Source organism: Phaenicophaeus curvirostris (genome assembly GCF_032191515.1).
Source record: "Phaenicophaeus curvirostris isolate KB17595 chromosome W unlocalized genomic scaffold, BPBGC_Pcur_1.0 scaffold_34, whole genome shotgun sequence".
Lineage (NCBI taxonomy): Eukaryota > Metazoa > Chordata > Aves > Cuculiformes > Cuculidae > Phaenicophaeus > Phaenicophaeus curvirostris.
This window is the reverse complement of record NW_027206663.1, coordinates 3803423-3829422: the sequence shown is the minus strand read 5'-3', so window position 1 is coordinate 3829422 and position 26000 is coordinate 3803423. Positions and strand designations below refer to the sequence as shown.

The 26000-nt window shown below is 46.3% G+C and overlaps 2 protein-coding genes across 2 annotated transcripts in view; one reads left to right on the top strand and one right to left on the bottom strand.

The window, feature by feature from the left end:
• The window catches only part of LOC138733789 (macrophage immunometabolism regulator-like), a gene marked incomplete at its 5' end in the record, with an annotated part of 36141 nt that extends 14621 nt beyond the window's left edge, over positions 1–21520 (bottom strand). Inside the window, one exon of the mRNA XM_069881275.1 lies at positions 21377–21520. Within this exon, the coding sequence (XP_069737376.1) occupies positions 21377–21520 (144 nt within the window). The remainder of the gene's footprint in view (positions 1–21376) is intronic.
• Positions 21520–26000, top strand: part of KCNN2 (potassium calcium-activated channel subfamily N member 2) — a 120713-nt gene continuing 116232 nt past the window's right edge. Inside the window, exons 1-2 of the mRNA XM_069881286.1 lie at positions 21520–22476; positions 23034–23129. Coding sequence (XP_069737387.1) covers positions 21535–22476; positions 23034–23129 — 1038 coding nt within the window. The 5' untranslated portion in view covers positions 21520–21534. The remainder of the gene's footprint in view (positions 22477–23033; positions 23130–26000) is intronic.

Below are 26000 nucleotides of genomic sequence, written 5' to 3'. Positions count from 1 at the left end.
TTTGTGAAATCTACAAGGTTTGGCATTTTCATTATATAAAACTCCACCTCTGCCAGAAGCAGGAACCTTCAGGCTGCAGAGCCTGCTGCACAGATGATGATATGTTGAAGATTTCAGGCAGAAAGAAGGTGTCATTTTGTGGCCTGAACATATTAAGAAAAACACTGCTCAAATGCCGAGTTGCAAAGCTGATTTTCTCTGTGGAGAAAATCTGGACACAGATCAAACCTACCTAACACCACCACAGTAAGAGAACAAGATGAGATGCATGGTTACCTATTTTCTCCAGCTTATGATGCATCTTCTCGTAATTTTATTGAGAAGGATGTGGTCATTGTCTTGTGGAAGAACACCAAAAGACACATGACCCTAGAGTGCAACACTAACATTTTTATAGCTTGGTTCACCACAGCACATGTGCGATTAGAGCTTTAAAATTTCTTAGATGCCCTGCAAGACAATTGCCTTTATCATGACACAGACTCTGTGATATTCATGAATCATCCATGGGATTGAAATCCACCCGCTCAGGGACTCTTTAGGCAAGCTGACAAGCAACTTGCTATCAGATGAGAATATTACTGAGTTTGTGCCATCAGGCCCCAAATCCTACAGTTACGTGCAGTTTGAAGGAAAGTGTTTTTTATAGGTTAAAGGCATAATTCTAAATGCATCAAACAGAGAAAAGACCAATGTTGAGGCCCTGAGGGATCTCACGTTTGATTACAGCATAAATCCAGACAGTGACAACCTTAAAAAAGATCAGGACAGAGAAGTGTTCTATTACCAGGAACAAACAGAAGTGGACAACAGAAACCAGGAACCCCTGAATATGCAGAAGGTGGTCTATGACATGAATACTGACTAAAAATTTTAAAAGCCTCCTCTATGATTTTTGATCATGGGCATTCACTGGAAGCACCCATTTTCTGCTATTCTAGCAGGGCCTAGTTACTGTGCAAAAAGTTACTTTGTAAAATGTATTTTGGAGAATGTCGACTCGGTCAGCAAGACAAATAGTGACAGCAGCAGCAATGGTAAGTTCTGGGACTGAGTGCTACATTGAGGTGGACAGGTGGGTTCCCAGAGCCACGGAAACACGAGGAAGAACAGAGATACCCACCAGGAGCTGACAGCTCTCACAAGTGAGGCTGACATGGCTTGGGCACTGTCAGGAGTAACTGTGGGATATTTAAACGGCCCTAGGGAATGCCAGTGACCAGGGTGGGCAAACAGGGCATAGTGTGTTATCAAGGGCGAGGCATGGCAGTTTGTGTAGCAGTTTGTGTAGAAGGGCACACAGGGAGGGCTCTGCAACTCGCTTGTAGGTCTACAGCCCAGGGAAGCGTTCTAGGTCTCTGACAAAATGGTGGACCCTCACCTCAGAGTTAAAACCAGTGTTTCTACAGAGAAAGCCCCTGAGATGTCGGATGTTTCCACCAAGATGGAACTGGTAAGGAAGGAGACCAGTACAGGCAGTAGGTTGCAGTGAGTGCTCAGACCTTTCTCCCAGTGGAAAGGCAAGTACCTGCAAAAGATGTGCACAGGTTGATGATCTGTTGCATCAAGTGACTGAACTGCAGGAAACAGTTAAAAGGCTGCACAGTATTATGGGAGTCAAGATGGAGATAGATAGGTGGTTTCAGAACCATGTTCCTACAGCAGACACCACTGAGAATGAGGTGCCTTGGACCCTGGTGACCCACAAAAACTGGACTTTGTTTCAGTCCCCACCCTCCACCATCCCAACCAAAACCAAAAAATTAAAACTACAGGAGTCAATACTGACCTCGGAAGGGTTTGGATGAGGTCCTTTGTCCTGAGCTTGTAGGCGAACTAGCAGGGAAGACAGACAGCTTTGTTCCATTCCCTCAGTTGTCTTTCTTACACAGAGGCTAGCAAGAAATCATCTATATCTTTCTGAGACTTTCCTCTCTTCTCCTCTCTTCCCTTTTTCACATATAAATGGAAATATCTCATTTTTCCCCATATTTGCCTGCCTTCCCCACCATTGTACCCATTAGTCACACATGAAAGGGATATAACTTCAAATAGTTGTTCGTTTGCTGTATGTATCAAACCAGAGCCAGCTTGAAGCACAGACTGCTTTAATACCTACCTACTTTGACAACAGTTGAAGAGCAGCATAATTCTTCCCTGTCTTCCATCATCTGTTAGCCATCATAAAAGTAAGTGCCCTAAAACCTCTGTACTCGGGAAGAGGGTGAAGACAATCCTGTTATATGCAGGACAATATGTCAAAAGGGGTAAGGGGTAAGGGAGGGGAGGGGAAGGGTAGAATCATAGAATCATAGAATAACCAGGTTGGAAGAGACCCACCGGATCATCGAGTCCAACCATTCCTATCAACCACTAAACCATGCCCCTCAGCACCTCATCCACCCGTGCCTTAAACACCTCCAGGGAAGGTGACTCAACCACCTCCCTGGGCAGCCTGTTCCAGTGCCCAATGACCCTTTCTGTGAAAAATTTTTCCTAACGTCCAGCCTAAACCTCCCCTGGCAGAGCTTGAGGCTATTTCCTCTTGTCCTGTCCCCTGTCACTTGGGAGAAGAGGTGCTGCAAATCAACCTAGCTAGGAAGAGAGAAGTGAGATGCTGTTCCTTCAGCCACAGTCCCATTCCTTTGTCCCAAACTTATTCCCTGAGCAAGCCATCTCATGAACTGAAAAAAACCGCACTCAAATACAATTAAGTGCGTATCAAATAGAATGTGGCACTACAGGCGACATAAAACTGGATTTTAGCTTTCATCTCTTCTCTTGTTTCAATTTATTCTGTAAATATATGAATTTTGCAAACTTCTCAGAGATATGATTTCTACAAATGGGGCCACAACATAAATTGACATTAGCATGTGATATGAATGTGTCCAAAGGGCTTTAGGTATGATTTAGGTATGATGTTGACAACAACAAGCAGATAGACTCTTGTGACATGGAATTTCAATGTTCTGTAGAATTTGTTGAGTCTTTCAGAGAATCAGAACTGTAGAAACAAATTTAAAAGCCCCCAATAAACACAGACAATGAAGCAACCTTATGCTTCACACATGTTTTGAACTGGGAGAGCTATTGACTATAGGTGTAAGAACCTTATATGCAGTGCATTTAAGATTTGAAAGCAACTATACACACCATACATCTATCATCTGATAAAAGGAAAGTCCACCTTTCATGTTTTACAGTTTAATAAGGGATCATGTTATTAAACAAGCTAGAATGACTTTTCCAACTACAACAATGACAGTGTAAATCCATGGTAACTATGTTTCGATGGTAAAATTAAAACACTGATGATAAAGTATCAATTGAAAAATATTTATTTTCCAAATATGGGTAAGTAAGATTTAATTATTTAGAATCAATTGCTACATGAATCAGAAATCACATATAATTTGTGGAGATGAAAAGTGCTGCTAACATCTTCAACTTGCACACTGCCAACTTTAGAAGGCATGATCTTATATTTAGATGTAATGCTGTCTCACTGGGCTTAATGGGTCAAAATTATTCAAATACTGGATTCTGTAAAGTTAAAGGTAAGGTCACATATTTGATCCTCTGCCAAGTCCCTCTCTGCTTTTGCATAGACTGAAATAGTATTGTGATATTAGTAATTGTACCTAGTTAAAGTTCTCTCACAAAATTGCACCAAATTCTGAGAATAATACTAATAAAAATGTAGTTAGATTAAGAATGATGCAATAGTCACCTGCTGAGTGCCTGCAACGACTGTGCAAAATAATATTAAAGCTGATACATTTAGCTAGGTAAGACATTCCTCATAGGTGGCACTGATAATAAAAAAAAAAAAAAAAAACAGGGACAAGAAAGGAAGTCATTAAGTTTGTGTGATCTCTAAGTTCTGTAAAGACATCCAGAAAGGATGGATAAGTGAATTAAGGGAAGAAAAGGTTTTCCCAGCTGTTCTGTGGTCCCATGCAATACTTTTAACATGCTTAATAGTAATAACAATTTTGCTAGGAAAAAAAGCCTTCCAAAACTCCATCCCTTGAGGAGGAATCCTTTACTGAAGGAAAGAAATGCAGCAATTCTCTCTTGTTATTTCTTAAGCTCCATCCCCACGAACTAAGGCAATTCTCATTTTAAAAATCTTGGTCAGAATTTTAGAGCTGTCAATCCAATGTCCTTATCTTTTGCTTATAGGAAATGTCCCTTATAATGCATGATGATTTTGATCTAGAGCAAATCTGCATTTTCACTGGTGATGCACTGGAGGAGCGGGGGAATGTGCAGATTGGTGGAAGAGTAAGAAATTAAAAGAAGAAACTGAAAAGCATGCCTCCTTCAAATATGTAATTGTGCTATCTCTGTGGAATAAATATTTGGTATTTCTTCCTCTTCCTCCACTATTGTGGAACGGTATCATAAAGTCTTAAAATCAGCACAGGTCCAACAGTGGTGGGATTCCAAATAGAGCATATAAATAAAAGTGACAGAAGTTGCTGGGGTGAATGTGGGGTAAGTTGACCCTGGCCAGCAGCTAAGCACCCACACAGCCACTTGCTCACTTCCCTCAACCCCAGAGAAGGATGGGGGAGAGAATAGGAAGAGCAAAAGCAAGAAAACATGTGAGTTGAGATGACGGCAGTTGAAAAAGAAAGAAAAAACCAAAACAAGCCATGCAAAAACAATCACTCACCACCTCCCACAAGCAGACCAACGCTCAGCCAGTCTCTGAACAACAGCCACCTAGGAAGACAAAAGCCCCCACCCTCTTCAGTTTCTGCTGCATGATGATGGATGTTATGACAGCGTGTTCTGGTTTAAGCTAAAGTAGAATTAGTTTTCTAACTTCAGCTAAGCCTCCTCTAAGTAACTTCATTTTCTGAAAGTTAACTGCATGTTTTTCAGACAGTGTTTCTCTCTAGCAGTGATAATACGGGGCACTGCTATGCAGAAAGGCTGTTTCTTATACTTATTCCTATAGAAACCAAGGACATCCTTGAGCTGGTGGAGCAGTAAGTGAAAGGGGCGAAAAAGGGTCACATCTGCAGGGAGGAGCAGACAGGACAGATGATCCCAAACTGACCAACAATGTATTCCATCCCATATACGTCACATTCAGTGTCAAACTGAGAGACCATGAGGGTCTCACTCTCTTGTTCAATGGTCGACATCCAGTGAGGACCTCATCTGCCTGTTTGCCTTTGATCCCAGAACCATGTATTCCTGAATCCAGTTCCTGAGCCCAGCTCTCTCCTGCCACTGATCCTTCCCTGTGCCTGCTCTACAGTATCTGTGGTGACAGTCATCAAGTGGTGTGGGTGCAATTTCATATATTTGTATATTGTTATTATTATTATTTCATTAAAGTCATTTTAGTTTCAAAACTGCAAGTCTTTTCCTCTCATTTCCCTTTTCCCTGGGGGTGTGGGGGGAGGGAACTGGGAGCCCAATTGCTTGGTTTTAGCTGCCGAAATTGACCAGACCAGGGCTAAACCATGACTGTTTTTTTGGCATTCAATGTTGGGCAGTGAATTGGGATGAACCGAACTGAATCAGATACCTCCAAACCACTCCAGAACATTTACCCACCTAACTCGCTCAGATAGCTCATTCGGGACTGCACCACAGGGCTAAACCGTGACACAGCGATAACATCCTAAGCTTTCAGAAAACTTTCTATTAGCTGAAGAGCTTACTAGTGTATTCTGTAGCAGTTCCTCTCTGCCATGCCTTCCTCCTCACACTTTCCCCTTGTTCCAATGTGGGCCCCTCTCCACGGGCTGAAGTTACTGTCAAGAGAGCCTACTACAACATAGCCTGTCCACAGGCTGCAGTTTCCTTCAGAGAATATCCACCTGCTCTGGCATGGGGTCCTCCATAGGCTGTAGGGAATACATGTTCCACCATGGTCTCTTCCAGGGGGGAATCTCTGCTCCAGTGCCTGGAGTACCTCCTCCCTCTCCTTCTTCTCTGACTGTGGTGTTTGCAGGATTGTTTCTCATATTTTTTTCCCCCATCACTCCTCACGTTGCCATGCAGCATTTTGCCCTTTCTTAAATATGTTTTCACAGAGGTACCACCAGCTTTGCTGATTGGCTCAGCTTTGGCCAGTGGTAGGTCCATTGCCAAACCAGCTGGAACCATGTGTGTCTGGCATGGGGCAGCCCCTGGCCTTCTCACAGAGGCAATCCCATCACCACCCCCCAAACACACACTTTGTCACATAAAACCAATACAGTGTGCCATAGCAAAATGAAGTCTGGATGAGGCTGATCAATAATTTTAGGGCACTGTGAGGGCCAACAGCTCCCTGGGGGCCAACAGGGCATTGGCCTCGCCAACTAGGGCTTGTCCTACTGCCTCCACTAATGGAGCAGGGTAGACCAGAGAGAGGACATCTTCTTAAAAACAAGTTCAAGAATTAGGGTGACCAGGAAATTGAGCTTTGGGGCCCTGCTATGTCACATACATTCTGTGCAAGTAGCAGTCACAAATATGCTCTGTGCCCCACAGCACATCTGACAGATAGCACCAGTTCGTTCACAGCAAAGTCAAGACACATAAGATGTCCCTTTCTCTCATTCACATCAGCCCTCGCAGCCTATTTCAGAGCAGTTTTATCTTAGAATTATATACACAAGAAGGGCATTCTTTTAATATTTTAAGAAGCTACAGGAGGGAAGTGAGAGGGAAGTGAGATTGTGTAGGGAAAAAATCAGGAGGGCTAAGGCTCAGCTAGAAATTGGATTGGCCAAGTCTGTGAAAGATAACAAAAAGTCTTTCTACAAAGATTTCTACAAATATATAAATAATAAAAGGAGGACTAGGGAGACCATACAGTCCCTATTGGACACAGAAGGAACAACAGCGACAGAGGATGAGGAAAAGGCTGAGGTACTTAATGCCTTCTTTGCCTCAGTCTTTAGTTGTAAGGAGGGTCGTTCCGTCTGTGTACTAACCCAGGAGCTAGAGGAGCATAATGAATCACAGAATCACAGAATCACAGAATAACCAGGTTGGAAGAGACCCACCGGATCACCGAGTCCAACCGTTCCTACCAAACACTAAACCATGCCCCTCAGCACCTCCTCCACCCGTGCCTTAAACACCTCCAGGGAAGGTGACTCAACCACCTCCCTGGGCAGCCTGTTCCAGTGCCCAATAACCCTTTCTGTAAAGAATTTTTTCCTAACGTCTAGCCTAAACCTCCCCTGGCGGAGCTTGAGGCCATTCCCTCTTGTCCTGTCCCCTGTCACTTGGGAGAAGAGGCCAGCACCCTCCTCTCTACAACCTCCTTTCAGGTAGTTGTAGAGAGCAATGAGGTCACCCCTCAGCCTCCTCTTCTCCAGGCTAAACACCCCCAGCTCTCTCAGCCGTTCCTCATAAGGCCTGTTCTCCAGCCCTTTCACCAGCTTTGTTGCTCTTCTCTGGACTCTCTTCAGAGCCTCAACATCCTTCTTGTGGTGAGGGGCCCAGAAGTGAACACAGTATTCGAGGAGCGGTCTCACCAGTGCCGAGTACAGAGGGAGGATAACCTCCCTGGACCTGCTGGTCACGCCGTTTCTGATACAAGCCAAGATGCCATTGGCCTTCTTGGCCACCTGGGCACACTGCTGGCTCATATTCAGTCGGCTGTCAACCAACACCCCTAGGTCCCTCTCCTCCAGGCAGCTTCCTAGACAGACTTCTCCCAGTCTGTAGCACTGCATAGGGTTGTTGTGCCCCAAGTGCAGGACCCGGCATTTGGCCTTGTTAAACCTCATGCCATTGGACTCTGCCCAGCGGTCCAGCCTGTTCAGATCCCTTTGCAGAGCCTCCCGACCCTCCAGCAGATCGACACTTCCACCCAGCTTAGTGTCGTCCGCAAACTTGCTAAGGGTGCACTCGATGCCTTCATCCAGATCATTGATGAAGACATTGAACAGGGCTGGACCCAGCACTGAGCCCTGGGGAACCCCACTTGTCACTGGCCTCCAGCTGGATTTCACACCATTTACCACCACTCTCTGGGCCCGGCCATCCAACCAGCTTTCCACCCAGGAGAGTGTGCGCCTCTCCAGGCCAGAGGCTGACAGTTTCTCAAGCAGAATGCTGGGAGAAACTGTGTCAAAGGCTTTACTGAAGTCCAGGAAGACCACATCTACAGCCTTTCCCTCATCCAGCAGCCGAGTCACTTTGTCATAGAAGGCGATCAGGTTAGTCTGGCAAGACCTGCCTTTTGTGAACCCATGTTGACTGGGCCTGATCACCCGGTTCTCTTGCATGTGCTTCATGATAGCACTCAAGATCACCTGTTCCATGACTTTCCCTGGCACTGAGGTCAGACTGACAGGCCTGTAGTTTCCTGGGTCCTCCCTGCGGCCCTTTTTGTAGATGGGCACAACATCAGCCAGCCTCCAGTCCAGTGGGACTTCCCCAGTCTTCCAGGACTGTTGGAAGATGATGGAAAGGGGTTTGGCCAGCACATCCGCCAGCTCCTTCAGTACCCTAGGGTGAATCCCATCCGGCCCCATAGACTTGTAACTGTCCAGTTGGGCTAGCAAGGCTCTGACCACCGCCTCTTGGATCACGGGAGCCTCATTATGCTCCTCTAGCTCCTGGGTTTGTACACAGACGGAACGACCCTCCTTACGACTAAAGACTGAGGCAAAGAAGGCATTAAGTACCTCAGCCTTTTCCTCATCCCCTGTTACTGTTGTTCCTTCTGTGTCCAATAGGGACTGTATGGTCTCCCTAGTCCGCCTTTTATTATTTATATATTTGTAGAAAGATTTTTTGTTATCTTTCACTGACTTGGCCAATTCAATTTCTAGCTGAGCCTTAGCCCTTCTGATTTTTTCCCTACACAATCTCACTTCCCTCCTGTAGTCCACCCAAGAGGCCTGTCCCTTCTTCCAGAGGCCATAAACATTTCTTTTCTTCTTGATATCCCTCAAGATCTCTCTATTCAACCAAGCTGGCTTTCTCCCCTGTCGGCTTTTTTTCCGGACCACGGGGATGACTTTCTCCCGTGATGAGGCTCCCGTGATCCAAGAGGAGGTGGTGAGAGCCTTGCTAGCCCAACTAGACAGCCACAAGTCTATGGGGCCGGACGGGATTCACCCAAGGGTACTGAAGGAGCTGGCGGATGTGCTGGCCAAACCCCTTTCCATCATCTTCCAACAGTCCTGGAAGACTGGGGAAGTCCCCCTGGACTGGAGGCTGGCTGATGTTGTGCCCATCTACAAGAAGGGTCGCAGGGAGGACCCAGGAAACTACAGGCCTGTCAGTCTGACCTCAGTGCCAGAGAAAGTCATGGAACAGGTGATCTTCAGTGCCATCATGAAGCACATGCAAGAGAACCATGTGATCAGGCCCAGTCAACATGGGTTCACAAAAGGCAGGTCTTGCCAGACTAACTTGATCGCCTTCTATGACAAAGTGACTCGGCTGCTGGATGAGGGAAAGGCTGTGGATGTGGTCTTCCTGGACTTCAGTAAAGCCTTTGACACAGTTTCTCACAGCATTCTGCTTGAGAAACTGTCAGCCTCTGGCCTGGACAGGCGCACACTCTCCTGGGTGGAAAACTGGTTGGATGGCCGGGCCCAGAGAGTGGTGGTAAATGGTGTGAAATCCAGCTGGAGGCCAGTGACAAGTGGGGTTCCCCAGGGCTCGGTGCTGGGTCCAGCCCTGTTCAATGTCTTCATCAATGACCTGGATGAAGGCATCGAGTGCACCCTTAGCAAGTTTGCAGACGACACTAAGCTGGGTGGAAGTGTTGATCTGCTGGAGGGTAGAGAAGCTCTGCAAAGGGGTCTGGACAGGCTGGACCGCTGGGCTGAGTCCAACGGCATGAGGTTTAACAAGGCCAAATGCCGGGTCCTGCACTTGGGGCACAACAACCCTATGCAGTGCTACAGACTAGGAGAAGTCTGTCTAGAAAGCTGCCTGGAGGAGAGGGACCTGGGTGTGTTGGTTGACAGCCGACTGAATATGAGCCAGCAGTGTGCCCAGGTGGCCAAGAAGGCCAATGGCATCTTGGCTTGTATCAGAAATGGCGTGACCAGCAGGTCCAAGGAGGTTATTCTCCCTCTGTACTCGGCACTGGTGAGACCGCTCCTCGAGTGCTGTGTTCACTTCTGGGCCCCTCACCACAAGAAGGATGTTGAGGCTCTGGAGAGAGTCCAGAGAAGAGCAACAAAGCTGGTGAAGGGGCTGGAGAACAGGCCTTATGAGGAATGGCTAAGAGAGCTGGGGTTGTTTAGCCTGGAGAAGAGGAGGCTGAGGGGTGACCTCATTGCTCTCTACAACTACCTGAAAGGACGTTGTAGAGAGGAGGGTGCTGGCCTCTTCTCCCAAGTGACAGGGGACAGGACAAGAGGGAATGGCCTCAAGCTCCGCCAGGGGAGGTTTAGGTTGGACGTTAGGAAAAAATTCTTTACAGAAAGGGTCATTAGGCCCTGGAACAGGCTGCCCAGGGAGGTGGTTGAGTCACCTTCCCTGGAGGTGTTTAAGGCACGGGTGGACGAGGTGCTGAGGGATATGGTTTAGTGTTTGGTAGGAACGGTTGGACTCGATGATCCGGTGGGTCTCTTCCAACCTGGTTATTCTGTGATTCTGTGATTCTGTGAAATCTGCTAAAAACGGGGAGCAGACGGAGAAGGGGAGAGCAGAGCGAGTAGGCATCTGCTGCTGGGAAGCAGACAGCTGGTGCTCTTCGACCGAGTGCACTGGGAAGAGCCTCGCACCAGTAAGACCGCGCAGATGGGTCGAGATGTGGCACTCACGCTTTTGGTTGATATTCTCTCTAAGAGAGAGGCTAGCGTGAGCACGAAGAAGCTTTTTGAGCTTTGTGACTGGGGACTTAAACGGGGTTGTTTTAAAGACCCAAAGATTTATTTTGACGTGGAATGGCGGAACGTGGGCAATCAATTGTGGGATGCTACGATAGAGGAAAAAAAAGGAGTGAAAAAGCTGGGGGCTCCCTGGCAGAAAGTTTTTGAAGCATTAAAGGTGCATGTCGGCTCTAAAAAGCAGAGCGATAATTTCAAGCTGAGTGCAGGATCGTCAACAACTGTACTAACCTCCCACCTCCCTAAACTGGCTGCACTTGCCTCTGCACCCCCCGACGGGAGGGCTGACAATCCCTTTGATCCGGGTCCGATAGACACCAACAAGAAGCCCGATTCACCCCCTCACTGTCCCTCAGACCAACGGGTGCAAGCCAGGAGGGAGGCACAGCAGCAGGGAGAAGTTGAAATATTGCAAGCTTTGATCTGTGCGTGGCATGGCAGTCTGCGCTGGGAACCAATTAGTGACGAAGCGATAAAGGAGATTCCAAAAACTGTAAGAAGAGAACCAAGCCACCTGTCCGAGGTCCGCTCCCCCACCCCTCCAGCTCCCGCGGAACGGTTCGCCGTAGGGGGGCCTCTGCCCTGGGCTGAGGGGGGGCTGCCTGCTGCTGCAAAACTAAAGCAGTTTCAGCATTGCAGAAGGGACTGTTAACAGATACGATAAGAAATGGCTCAATTAAACAACGTTGGTAGCAGTTCAAGAGTCAAGACAGCTTAAATAATGCAATTTTACAACAGATGCGGCTTTTTGGTTTATCAAACACTTACAAAGATACCGGATGTTAGAAAGTTGAAACAGGCATGACCCGTATATGGTGTTTATAGATAGATTGAAGGATGTGCTTGACAAGCAAGTAAGACAACCGAGCAGTTACAGAAGCCTTAATTTTGCAATCACTGACAAAAAATCCTAATGACGAATATGGAAAGATATGGTGCGGTCTGAAAACTCCTACAATAACAGCTGGGATCATTTACCTATTAAGCACAGCTCGTAGCTGCTGCCCTGACTGTAATCTGGGACAGAAATATGTTCTGTCAGAGACGCGGCAAAGAGAGACATTTTAAAAGACACTGCCACACGCAGTGCCAGGATAGAGGGCCTAAAATCTGCCCTTGGTGTGGAAAGTACAAACATTTTACCAGTTGGTGTAAATCAAAATGGGATAAGAACGGGACAGTATTGTCAGAAAACCAGGAGCAAAGCATGGTTCAGAGGCACGTACCAACACAGATGCCTCCGCAGCAAGCAGTAGCTCTCACCTCAGAGCAAGAACCAGATGCAGCACAGAGATAGACGTGATCACCACTATCGCAGTAGTGCTGCAATCGTCTGCACTTCACACAATACTCCTGAACATAAAAGGACCATTGGAGGGTGGCTTTACTAACTTGTAATTATAATGATTGTCAATAACTCGATTGGGAATCTTTGTTTTACCTGGGGTCATTGATGCAGGCTGTACTGGAATAATTCAAGCAAGGGTATGGATGCTGTCTCCACTAGTGTTATGAACACCATTTCCACTAGTATTAATACCAACAGATAGCCGGATAGTGTATTTAAGTTTGTTCAAAGCAGCTGTGTTCCAAGCTGACTCTGTAGAGCATGGATCACAAGGATTTGAGTCTATAAGAATCCCTGAAATATATTTGGCTTAGTCCCTACAAAACGACTGAAAAAATTGTGTACATTGCAAAATTTAGTGGAAGAGCAAATAGATCACGGGCATACAGTCCCATTTAATAGTCCTTGGAACGCACCTGTATTTGTGATAAAAAAAAAAAAGAAATCTGGAAAATGGCGTTATTCACATGACTTTTCTAGACAAACTACAAGAGGCCTTAAATAAGCAGGCAGACAATATCACCGCTAGATAAGTGTTGCTTAAACAATTAGCCTTAAAGAATGCAAAGATGGACTTACTGTTAATTGCATCATCACCTGTTACAAAGATTGTTTATTTTACCAGAATTGACTGATGCTGACTTTACGAGAGTGATGCAAGTAATAGTTTGGATGCCTGTTCCTCCTGGCTTTATATCAAAGGGCACTAGAATCACTCATCTGATTTGTTTTTCAGCAATTGCACCCCATGAAGAGACAGAGGCTGTGGTTCAACTGACCAGTCCGTGATTCTATCAATACAGAAACTACAAAAGACTACCATAAGTGAAATATTTGTTAGACAATCGATATAAGCCTTATTATATAATGCATCTACGTATTTTAAGTGTTGTATGTTTCCAGTACCATGTGTAGTTTAAATATTCGTAGCATGGAAAAATTGTGGATCCAATAGTGATAACCAACATTGTATGAATGTATTCGGTTAGCTGAGAAGTGAGTGGTCGTGTGCATATGTGTGTGTGTTTGAAGCGCTTCAAACGTTTGTAAGACTTAGAAATTGGTTTTGATTAATCTTGAAAATATATCTCTGGGACCTTTCAATCTCAAATGTCCACTAAGCCGGCAAACAGGTAGATTTACCTGGGGATCTTTGGAATGAAAGGCTTCAGCAGGAAAAGTTTTAAAATGCCTAGCAAAACATGCAGCTGTATGTGTGTGAGTGCCCCCCCTTCTCCTTCCTTTCTAAGTTTTTTTTTTCTTTCAGCTTTGAAAAAGACCAGGGGAGTTAACGATGTTATCTCTCTAGGGGAATGCCAATTTGTGAGAACACTCTGCATTCCGGTGTCCCTCATCAGCAACTGCTGAGTCCTAGTGCAGACAACCTTTAGGGATAATTGAGGCAATGATAGAGGAAAATTCAAAAGATTCATTACAAATTATTGAGTGGATATTTTGCCACACTAACGATGATATTGCACCACTTTTGCCACTGCTGCGTGGGACTGATGCATCCAAGTGCCTACGACTTACAGAAAACCAGAAACAATGCATCACCCACTTGGGACAATTGATTAGCTCGCGTTGGGCTTCTCGACGTCTTTTAGATGAGCCATTGCGACTGATCATCGTGTCTTTACACTTGTCTGTATGTGCTATCATTGCACATTGGCAAAAACAAAAAGGGGGAAATTCCCTCCAGATTTTGGAGTGGGTATTTCTGTCCAGTCAACCAAGGACAAATATTCAACCACAACTTGTGGCTGTCGGAGAAGTAATCAGAAAGGGACGATCACGAACATTGGCATTAAGTGGAAATGAGCCCGACAGCATCCACATTCCAATGACAGTGGCCGACTGGGAATGGTGCATGCGACATTCTATACCTTTACAACTTGCATTGCTGGGGTATAGTGGACATGTATCTACAGAAATGCCAGTGGAAAAGATTGGACACCTTCTAAGGAATTATCAATGGATCTCTATTCCTCGCTCCAAGGAAAAACCCATACAAGGGGCATTGACGGTCTTTACTGATGCTGGTAAACGATCTCGCCGAGCAGCAGTTACTTGGGAACATAATGGACATTGGTCTCACCAGATACTCAACGCGGAATCGGGCGACACCTTGCAGACATTAGAACTAACTGCTGTTTGTTGGGCCATGAAACGGTGGTTACATCATCCAGTAAACGTGGTCACGGACTCATTGTATGTGGCTGGAGTTGTCCAACGAATAGAGGACGCTTTCTTACGAGATATTTCTAATAGACGATTGTTTGATCTGTTTCAGCAGTTACGACAAGCACTGATATTACGAACTGCTCCATATTGCGTCATTCATATAAGAAGCCATAAGTGGCAACATGGTTTGGGCCTGGGGAATGATCGGGCAGATCAGTTGGTAACGATTGGTCAGCCAAGGGCTCCTCTTAATCAGTTTGAGTTAGCTAGAATGGCACATGAACAGTTTCATCAAAATGCACGAGGCTTGCAACAACAGTTTAAACTTTCAATCACTGATGCTCAGGGAATAGTTAGAAGCTGTCCGCAATGCAGTCATCATGGTCCGGGATTAGGGATTGGGGTCAACCCCCGTGGGTTAAAAGCATTAGAATTATGGCAGATGGATGTTACTCATGTACCGGAGTTTGGAAGGTTAAAATATGTGCATGTGTCTATAGATACTTATTCTAGAATGGTATGGGCAACCGCTCAGCCTGGCGAAAAGGCTCTTCATGTTTGCCGACATTTGACATCTTGTTTTGCTATAATGGGTGTCCCTGAAACTATTAAAACAGATAATGGACCAGCGTATGTCAGCAAAGTAGTAGAGCAGTTTTTGAACACGTGGGGAGTTCAGCACAAGACAGGGATCCCAAATAATCCCACAGGGCAAGGTATTATTGAACGGGCACATCGTACACTGAAAGATTATCTGAATAAATTTAAAGACATTCTAGACCCCAAGGAGCGTTTAAACAAAACCTTGTTTGTTTTAAATCATTTATGCTTGTTTGGGGAGAGTAAGGAGCCACCAGTAATTATACATTATACTCAGGCACAAGCAGGACAAACTTCGTCAACTATGTCAGTCTATTACAGAAATCCCAAGTCAGGAATCTGGGAGGGACCAAGTGATGTATTATTTAACGGACGAGGATATATGTGTGTTCTTACTCCGACAGGACCCTTGTGGGTGCCCAGTAAATGGACCCGCATTAGTACAGCGGAAAGGACTAGCTCTGCTACGAATCAGGAAGAGAATGAGAACAATGAGCATGATTAGAGGAGTTTAGATGCTAACAGTAATCTATGGTATTGCTGCATAGATTCCATCGCAACCAAAGACTAACGTCTGGGTGATATCTGACCAGATGAGAAGGTATTTGAAAAAATTTCGAATTAGTAATAACCTGGGACTGGATAAATGGCTTAGAAACCTGGAACTCTTTGAATGGCCCTCGGAGACGGTTAAAGGAATGATACTGGTTGTAATAATTGTTAATTGTACCTTGCTTGTTACATAGTTGATAAGGAGCAGCAGGAAAGTGGTTAAATCAAGTGTTGATAGTGCAAAAAAAACAAAAAGGGGGAATTGTAGAGGATTGGTTAAGAAGAAAAGGGCATCAGGACGCTGGCTCTTTAAGGCTTGATATTTTGGCAGGGCCTCAATCTCAGAATAACCTTGACATTTAGAGGAAGTTGGTTTGTAGCAAGGCAAGGTGGGTAATGTAGTAAGTAGTACAGCTGAACGCAAGGCGGAACAAGAACAGAGCATGCTTGGCAATCACTACCAATAGGCACGTAGTACGTAGTAACTGCTGACCAATCAGTGTGTGAGTAGTGGACACAGACCAATAAGCACTTTACGCGTAGACTGTAACGCGGTGTATAAAAGTTGGTGGCGGGTTCGCAATAAACTGAGCAAGATTCTAAACTCACATTGGGTGTGGTCTTGACTACGGCTGCTTTCCTTGCAACACCCTCCTACAAAATCCTTAGCTACTTACCCCAAGCTACAGTAGTCTGCACTTCCAGCACTGAACCCCTGTGGTGGGTTGACCCTGGTCAGCAGCCAAACACCTACCCTGCCACTCATTTACCTCCCCTGCGGGATAAGAATGAAATAGAAAGAAGGCAAGATGACTCGTGGATTGAGATAATGATAGCTGAATAAGGAAAGCAAAAGCTGTTCACGCAAGCAAGTAAAAAAAAGGAATCAATTCATTACTTCTCATCAGCAGGCAGATGTCCAGCCACTTCCTGGAAAGCAAGCGACCATCACACTTAATGGTTGCTTGGGAAGACAAATGCCATAATCATGAATGTCTCCCCATCTTGTCTCAGAGATAATAAATAATGGTCCATTGTGGGACATGATATAGACAAATGATATATATATATTTAAAGTACTGTACACTCAAATTTTATGTTAAATAAGTTCAGAATAAAGAAGTGAATTAGCTTAAGCAATAACTCTTAGCCAGCTTGCGGTGAGAAAGTATGTGACTGTACCCAACTAAGCAGATAACAGGAAGGGAACCAGATAAAAGAGGAAGAGAAGTGATTGGAACTGGATGATGTTTATGAGACCGTGAAGCAGAGCCCAAAGAACATGTGTAGCCAGGAAAGGTGAAAAGTTCAACATCAAGCAAGACTCAGAACCTTCATCTAAAGGCCCCCGAGGAAGACCACCAGAGGGCAGTGTGTGTACGCTAAGAGGAGGGAATGTGTGTGAATGAATTCCGAGAAGTATGCATTGTGGTATAAATATTTTTGAAGTTGTTATGGAGATGGGGCACAGTGTCATAATTGCTGTTGGAGTGGGAAAAACAACAAGTTGGCACTCAGCTGCTCACGCGCTGGCCACGAGAGGGGCAGGTGATGCTGCTAAACCTTTTCCAGTCCCCAGAAGAAGATAAAAGGAGCTGGGCTGGGTGGGTAGGAGTTGAGAAGGACTACATGCACGCCTTTTACCAGGGTACACCCTGAAGGCGCAGTTCCTATCGGTCCTGACCATCCAAGCACTGTGCTCCATCTCCTTCTTGGTGGGTTGACACCAATCCACGTGTCAGTAAGCTTATAAGTTTTTTTATGTAGCCAGGTGCAATAGGTTATTTGAACAATAAAACATATTTGATTAAACCTTGATTTAGTGGTCTTGTCTTTGCACATTGGGATCTATAGACGAACCTCATACACCATCCTCCTATTCCCCCTGAACTTTTATTGCTGAATGTGACATCATATTGGTCAGTTGGGGTCCATTGTCTTGGCTATGTCTCCTATCAACCTCTTGCCCACCCCAGGCTACTTGCTGGGGGGGAGGAGGCAGAGAGGAGAGTGAAAACCTTGAGGGTGTGCAAGCACTAGCCAAAACAGTGGCGTGTTACCAACACTGCTTTAGTCACAAATGCAAAACACAGCACCATATGGGCTGCTATGAAGACAGCTAACTCCACCCCAACCAGACCTAGTACAACCCTCCAGTTTCTGATGAAACAGCTGGGAGAGATAAATTTCAATTCTAAACTGAAAGAGCTATGGTGCACATCATGTATACACATCAATGTTTCTTTGTCCAAAAGAAATGTGTAACCCACTGGTTAGCATGTTAAAAGGTTCCCTTCTGTGTCTTACCTAGAGAAGACGCTAGTTGTTAGAGCTACCAGTCACAAAATGTTATTTGAAATCTTACCAGCAGTTTATGCAAGTAGCCCAGCAAGTCCCTGATGTCCTATGTGTCAGACACATTATACATAAAAGGAAACAAACCAGAAAAAAAAATCAACAATTTTTTGATAGATACTGGGTATATTTGACACTTCAAATAACTCATATGTTTATGGAAAGAGTAATGACAGTTTAAACAAACATCTAAGCTTTTCTAAAACAAATTACCACTACATGTCAGTTCTATGTTTTAGCTCTCATCCTACTCTGGGACTTCAACCGCCCTAACATATGCTGGAAAAGTAGCACGGCAAACTGTAGGCAATCCAGGAGACTCCTGGAGTGCATTGAAGATAATCTCTTACTCCAGCTGACAGAGACCCCCATCCAAGGGGATGCAATACTGGACCTGATGGTTACAAACACAAGTGAGCTCATCAGTGATGTCAAGATTGAAGGCAGCCTGGGCTGCAGTGATCACGCGCTGGTGGAGTTCAAGGTCCTGAGGGATATGGGACAGGTGAGGAGTATAGTCAGGACCCTAAATTTCAGGAAAGCAGACTTCCAGATCTTCAAGGACTTACTCAGTAGGACCCCCTGGGACATGGTCCTCCAAGACAAGGGAGCAAAACAGAGTTGGCAAATGTTTAAGGATGCTTTCCATGAGGCACAAGGGTGCTCAGTCCTCATATGTAGGAAATCAGGCAGGGAAGGGAAGAGACCAGAATAGCTGAGTCGAGACCTGCTGGTTAAACTAAAGAAGAAGAGGGAACTGTACAGGTAGTGCAAGCAGTGACGGGTAACCTAGGAAGTGTATAGGGACACTGTCCAGTTGTGTAGGGATGAGGTCAGGAAGGCCAAGGCGCAACTGGAGCTGAACTTGGCAAGGGAGGTGAAGACCAACAAGAAGGGCTACTACAGGTATGTCAATCAGAAAAGGAAGGTTAAAGAGAACGTACCCCCACTGATGGCTGAAAATGGCGACCATGTATCAACAGACAAGAAGAAGGTTGAGGTACTTAACTTCTTTGCTTCAGTCTTCACTGACAACGGCTCCCCTCACCTCTCCTGGGTCATGGGACAGCAAGATGGTGACCAGGGGGGTAAACCCCCTCCCACTGTAGAGGAGGATCAGGTTTGTGACCACCTGAGAAACCTGAACATATATAAGTCTATGGGACCTGATGAGATGCATCCCAGAGTCCTGAGGGACTTAGCAGATGTGGTTGCCAAGCCACTCGCCATGATATAATGGTAGGATGGGTGGCTCCCCACCAGAAAGGGGACCATCCTGCATGTGTATTGAACAATCAAGTCGATTCCCTCACCCGTCTGATGGGGAGAATGGAAATAGAAGAGGTAAGCAGATGGGAATTCTTGCTTGAATGGTTGCATGTTAGGAGAGGTCACAGTGGGATTAAGGAACTCCTATGAGCAACAGTGGAAAAAGGATGGCCAGTGACATGGGAAATGTGCTCCACCGTAATTTCCACATGCAGTCTTTACTGCATTTTATTTGAGAAACACCCGCTTCAGGACCCTCCGCTTCATATACGAGATGGAAAGGGACTCTGAAAAGCCTGGCAGGTTGATTGTATTGCTCCTTTTAGGCTATCACAAGGTAAAAGGTATGTGTTGGTGGGAGTGGAAATTGTATCAGGGCTTGTATATTTGAAAAGTCATGGCAATCAGGATAAGTCCCTGGTGACTGGAAGAAGGAGAACATTGTGCCCATTTTTAAAAAGGGTAGAAAGGACGACCCTGGGAACTACCGACCTGTCAGCCTCACCTCTGTGCCCAGGAAGATCATGGAACAGATCCTCCTAGAAGCTATGCTAAAGCACATAGAGGACAGGGAGGTGATTAATGGCAGCCAGCATGGCTTCACCAGGGGCAAATTCTGTATGACCAACTTAGTGGCTTTCTATGATGGGGTAACCGCAGCAATAGACACGGGTAAACCAACGGATGTGATCTATCTAGACTCCTGTAAAGCCTTTGACACGGTCCCCCACAACATCCTCCTCTCTAAATTGGAGAGATGGATTTGATGGGTGGACGGTACGGTGGATAAGAAACTGGTTGGATGGTCGTATTCAGAGAGTAGTGGTCAATGGCTCAAAGTCCAGATGGAGATCCGTGTCAAGTGGTGTCCCTCAGGGGTCCGTACTGGGACCGGTGCTGTTTAATATCTTCATCAATGATATTGACAGAGAGATTGAGTGCACCCTCAGCAAGTTTACAGATGACACCAAGCTGAGGGACCTGGACAGGCTGGAGAAATGGGCCTGTGAGAACCTCATGAGGTTCAACGAGGCCAAGTGCAAGGTCCTACAACTGGGTCCAGGCAATCCCTGTTTTCAGGACACGATAGGGGATGACGTGATTGAGAGCTGCCCTGCAGAGAAGGACTTGAGGGTGCTGGTTGATGTGAAGCTTGACATGAGTTGGCAATGTGAGCTTGCTGCCCAGAAGGCCAACTGTATCCTGGGCTGCACCAAAAGAAGCGTGACCAGCAGGGCAAGGGAGGTGATTCTGCTGCTCTATTCCTCCCTTGTGAGACCTCATCTGGAGTACTATGTCCAGTTCTGGAATCCTCAACATAAGAAGGATATGGAGCTGTTGGAACGAGTCCAGAGGAGGGCTACAAAGATGATCCAAGGGCTGGAGCACCTTCCATATGAGGACAGGCTGAGAGAGTTTGGCTTGTTCAGCCTGGAGAAGAGAAGGCTCCAAGGAGATCTTATAGCAGCTTTCCAGTACCTGAAAGGGACCTCCAAGAAAGCTGGGGAGGGACTGTTTACAAAGGCTTGTGGTGATAGGATGAGAGGCAATGGGCATAAACTGGAGAGGGGCAGATTTAGACTAAACATAAGGAAGAATTTCTTCACTATGAGAGTGGTGAGGCACTGGAACCGGTTGCCCATCCTTCCAGCATGCTGGGCATGCAAATGGCCCCTCTTGCAGAGTATTATTTATAGTTTTTGGTGGGCCCGAACAGTGCTTCTTCTAGGAAAGTTCTGGAACCGAGTTGGGTGGGGGGGCACTCCTTCCAGGGAGTTCGCTGGATCGTTCTGCCCCTGCTTTCCCTATCGGTAAGATCACAGCACGACCAAGAGAGAAGAGAACTCCTGTGACCTCTCTGATGGCCAGTAAGCACGGCCTGAGGGCGCAGGTCGGCCCAGCTCCTCTCTGTGCTGGGCGTCGGCCGCGCCAGGCTGAGAGCGCCGCCTCCTCCCCGGGGCCGCGGCGAGGGCCTCGGAGCGAGAGCGTCGTAGTTTTGCATGTCTCCAGGAAGCAGCGGGGCGTTGCTGGACAGCTCCAGAGTGCAGCGCAATGCCCGTATTTTGGAGACGGCGTAGACGTGTTCGGCAGTAGCGAGGTCGGGAAGACCCGCCACGGCGGCCCTTTCCTCGCAGAGGGCGATTCCGGAAGCGAGATCAGCGAGCGCTCTTCTCCGCCCACCTCGGGCCTCCCCGGATTTTTGTGGCGTGGGGCACCCCGGCGGCGGGGCGGGGGTAACCCTTACCTGTGGGAGTGGTGGGAGACGGGATCTCCGCGTAGGAGGGGGCAGGGCAGATGGGGGATCTGCCGCCTCACGCCGCAGCTGGTCTCCCCCGACGAGAAGCTCCTCGTTTCGGTCCGCCCGACCAATCGGACGCAGCGGCTGGTTCTACGGAAGCCGGGATGGGTCCTTCGTGGCGGCAGCTGGACACTCCCCTGCCGACCATAACGCATAGCGCAGGGTCCACCATCACCACCTCGTCGTCCTGCGGCTTTAACGCTTCTGATATGGAAAAACCATTGCAGTTTCAGCCGGGCTTCTGCCACGAGCAGCAGCAGCAGCACGGCCAGGACAAATACAGTCTTCTCCAGCAGCCACAGCAACAGCAGCAGAGCCCATGCCTCCAGTGCAACAACTGCACCTATTACGGGGCTGCTGCGGGAGCAGCGGAGGATAACCTATCTTTGCTGCTCCGCACTTCTCCCCTCTCGGGCGCCTTCAGGACTCGCTCCTCGACGCTCTCCATTTCCGCCTCCTCCCGGCAGGGCAGCCAGTTGAACGTCAGCGAGCTCACCCCCTCCAGCCACGCCGGCTCGTCCAGGCAGCCCTGCCAGTACCAACAGTGCCATAGCCTGCAGCAGCAGGCAGCCAGTCCCAGCAGCAGTGTCAGCAGCGGCAGCACCCACCATCACCACGACCAGCAGCGTCGGGAGAGCAATCCCTTCGCCGAAATAGCCATGAGCAGCTGCAGGTACAACGGCGGCATCATTCGGCCACTCAGCAACCTGAGTTCATCCGGCAGGAGCCTGCACGAGCTTGACTCTGAGTCTCAGCCTCTCCAGCCACCCCTCGCCAGTCCCACAGCCGCTGTCCCGGCGATCGTGGTCTCCAAGCTTGAGCACAACAACTCCAACAACCTGACTCTCTACGGCTCCGGCGGCATGAACAACGGCGGGGGAAAGTCCGGCAAGAAGAAGAATCAGAACATCGGCTACAAGCTGGGGCACCGCCGAGCGCTCTTCGAGAAGCGCAAGCGCCTCAGCGACTACGCGCTCATCTTCGGCATGTTCGGCATCGTAGTAATGGTGATCGAGACAGAGCTGTCCTGGGGCGCCTACACGAAGGTACCTGCCACGCCGTCGGATTGCCTTCCTCTCGTTCTCAGCACCGTCGGCGCAGTCCGCTCCCCCCCCTTCCCCCCAGTTCCTTGACGTGGAGCCCGCGGGCGAGTCTGGCTCGCGTGAAAGCGGCTCCGCAGCCAGCCGCACTCTCCTGTCAGCTGTTCAAATCCGTGCGGTCTAGCCGCCGTCCTCGCGGAAAGATGGCTGCTGCCAGGCCCCAATGTCACTTCATTTCTCTTAGAGCCCAGCGCGGCGGGACTGTTGGGCCCTCTCCCGGCCCTGCCGTGAAGCGTCCTTCGCCCTGAGGAGAGGTGCATTGACCCCCCTGCACAGCCGTGTGGGGTCCACTGGCCCTCCGCCCTGAGACGAGATGTTCTCCCCGCGGTTCCACAACCGTGAGGCAAGGTGTCCCCCTTCCCCGGCCCCGACACCGTAAGGCGAGACGACCCTCCTTCCCCTCCCAGTTCGGGTTCCGCTGCTTGCAGTGGGGCTGGGGAGCTCGGCAGGAACGGTCCCGTGGGCGTGGGTCTCTGACGGACAGTGGTGTCTTTTTGTTTCAGGAGTCTCTATATTCCCTCGCTCTAAAATGTCTCATTAGCCTCTCCACGATTATCCTGCTTGGCCTCATTATTGTATACCATGCAAGGGAAATTCAGGTAATGTTTCACTTTATGAATTGCTGAGTGTTTACATATCTGTGGTTGCAGAGTAATTTTTTCTAAAGGCTTTATTGTGGTAAGCACTTTGCACTTCCCACTGATTCAGAAAAAAAGAAATAATCACTTAGTGCTTCCTGAAGTTCAGTGAATGTATTCCATCCCTGGAGAGAAATAAGATAGGCTACATGAACACATTTGTGCTGTTAGGGATTGTTACTTGCTATTATGCTAGTAGGTTCACTTAGTTCTGAGGTTATCGCCACACTTTCTCTATGGCATACCTGCTGTCTTCTGTAGCAGATGTAGGGCAACAGTCTTTTATTTCCCAGTGACTAAATGTCATGCTGTGCATTTTCTCTGGATAGCAGGGCTAATTATTAGGAAAAAGGTGTCAATAACTTCTAGGTATGTAATCTTCACTGTGCTGTTTCAGATACTAGCATATTTAAAGAATATAAGAATATTTAAAAAGAGGGGGAAACCTTATATTTGATTTGTTTTATTTAATGACATAGAAATTACAGCTACTAGGAAATGTGACAGAGGAAAGCTGTCAAGACAGGTAGGGCTAAAGGTAGGGGGAATTTAATGATCAAAGTTGTAGAGTAAGTCTAAAAATACTGTCCCATGTACTGTCCCAGGTACTTAGTTCTAATTTCAATTGTCTTTTTTTTTTTTGCTTTAATCAAGAAATTACAATTTGACATTTCAATTAAATTGAAACACATAAAAGATAGTTTTCAACATTCTGAAGTGAAAAATACCTTATTTGTAGATACATTGGTGGTTTTGCTATGTCTAATTAGAGATACCTTGGGCTACAGGCAGAAATTACAGTTTTCAAGGGCAAAGATGTCTTTTTCACCAGTACCAATTAACAGAAAAGAGAAATGAAGAATTGTAGAGTACCCTTCTTCTATGCTGTAGTTCTAATATGAAAGGGCACCATAGTCTCCTACTTAGACTACCGTTCGAGAAGTATTGTGTTACTGAAGACTCCTTGCTACACTATTTCTGGCTCGGAACTCAGTTTTTTTGCATTAATATCAAAGATGGGCAGCTGTTAAACATTATTCTACTCAATAAAGAAGTGACTGGTGACAGAGTATCACTATAAACTATTGGAATACTGATGAAGAGGTTTCTTTATTTGTGTAAAAATAAATAAATGTAGCTGCTGTAATGTGGGAGCCTTATTCTCCAGTGTACCTTGCTATAAGTGATGTTTGAGGCACTAAGAACAAAGTTGAAAAAACACCAAGCTCTGTAAGTATTTGAATGGTTCTATGTATTTTCAAGAAACTTTCAATAGAAAACAATACACAAGATAACCAAATATTCGGAGATTTCTCTATGCATAATCTTACTCCAACATTTGCATATTTTTTCAGGTAATTAGATGCACATATTCATTCTTTCAGGGATTTGTTATGGATCAGAAAAATCAATCTTTAAAAAAACTTCAGTTATATTTCTGATTTTTTTTATAAATTATCATTTTAAAGAACTCCTTCATGTATGAGACCACACAGAAGGAGTTGTGGAATCATGTGACTTAATCAAGATTAATGTAGTTTTCAACACTGTCTGACAGTTAGGAATACAAGCATACCTGTTTGTAAAACAGCAATACTCTGTGTTTTTGTCTGAGTCACTGTAGGCTGCAGTACTCATGTCAGAGCCTGAAGTAAGCTGCAGCTCCAAGGTACTCCGTCATTAATCTTGAAAATGAAAGGGAAGTTTTGTTTTCAAGGGCACTATTGGAAGGAAAGGTGATTGTACCACCCTTATCTTTTAGACATCTGATAGATTTTTAATTTAGGCACAATATGTTTATATATGGACACCTGACTTCTTAAAGAATAAGCTGAAAGACACACAGAGAAATATTTACATTTATCTATGGTGCTAAATTTGTTAAATCTTAACTCTGAAAACAAAAAGTATCTTTAAAATACTTTATCTTAGAATTGCACAGAACCTACTCCAAGTGCAGTGGAACATTTCATGAATCAGGTCTGTAGAATCATGCCTATAGATAGTTGGTTGTGTCCTGGAGCACCAGCTGTTTGCTGATATTGTTCAAATTTGATCATTCCTTCCTTACTCTTCTCTGAAAGGTACTTAGTATTTATCAGTAAATATAGTGTAAATTTGCACGAATTCATCAAGACAATAAATTTTGTTGTACAGAACAAAATGGCAATGCATTTTGCTTGTAGTGTAGTATGTTTCAAAGTGTGACAGAAACAAGCCTACCTGAAAGAAGAGTAGATTTTCCTGCAAAACATGAACTAAAATATGTTGGGAAATAAGATGAAAGTTATAGCAATTAGTAGTGCTTGCAGATTTAATATTTAGAAGCACCTGATGACATAATGTCTGTGAGCTGCTGGGGTTAGTCTCTAGATAGATGCCTCTTGTTCTTGTGGGAGACTTCAATCTGCCTGATATCTGCTGGAAGTACAATACAGCAGAAAGGAAGCAATCTAGGAGGTTCCTGGAGTGCGTGGAAGACAACTTCCTTGCACAGCTGGTGAATGAACCAACAAGGGAAGGTGCCCTCCTGGACCTGCTGTTTGTGAACAGAGAAGGCCTTGTGAGGGATGTGGCAGTAGGAGGACGCCTGGGACAAAGTGATCATGAGATGATAGGGTTTTCTGTTCTAAGTGAAGTGAACAGGGTGGTTAGTAGCACTAAATTTCCAGAGGGCAGACTTTGAACGCTTCAAAACGCTGGTTGGCAAAGTCTCATGGGAGACAGTACTTAAGGGCAAGGGAGCCCATGAGGGCTGGAAGCTCTTCAAAAAGGAAATCCTAGCAGCTCAAGAGAAAGCCATCCCCGTGTTCCAGAAAAAAAGCCGGCAGG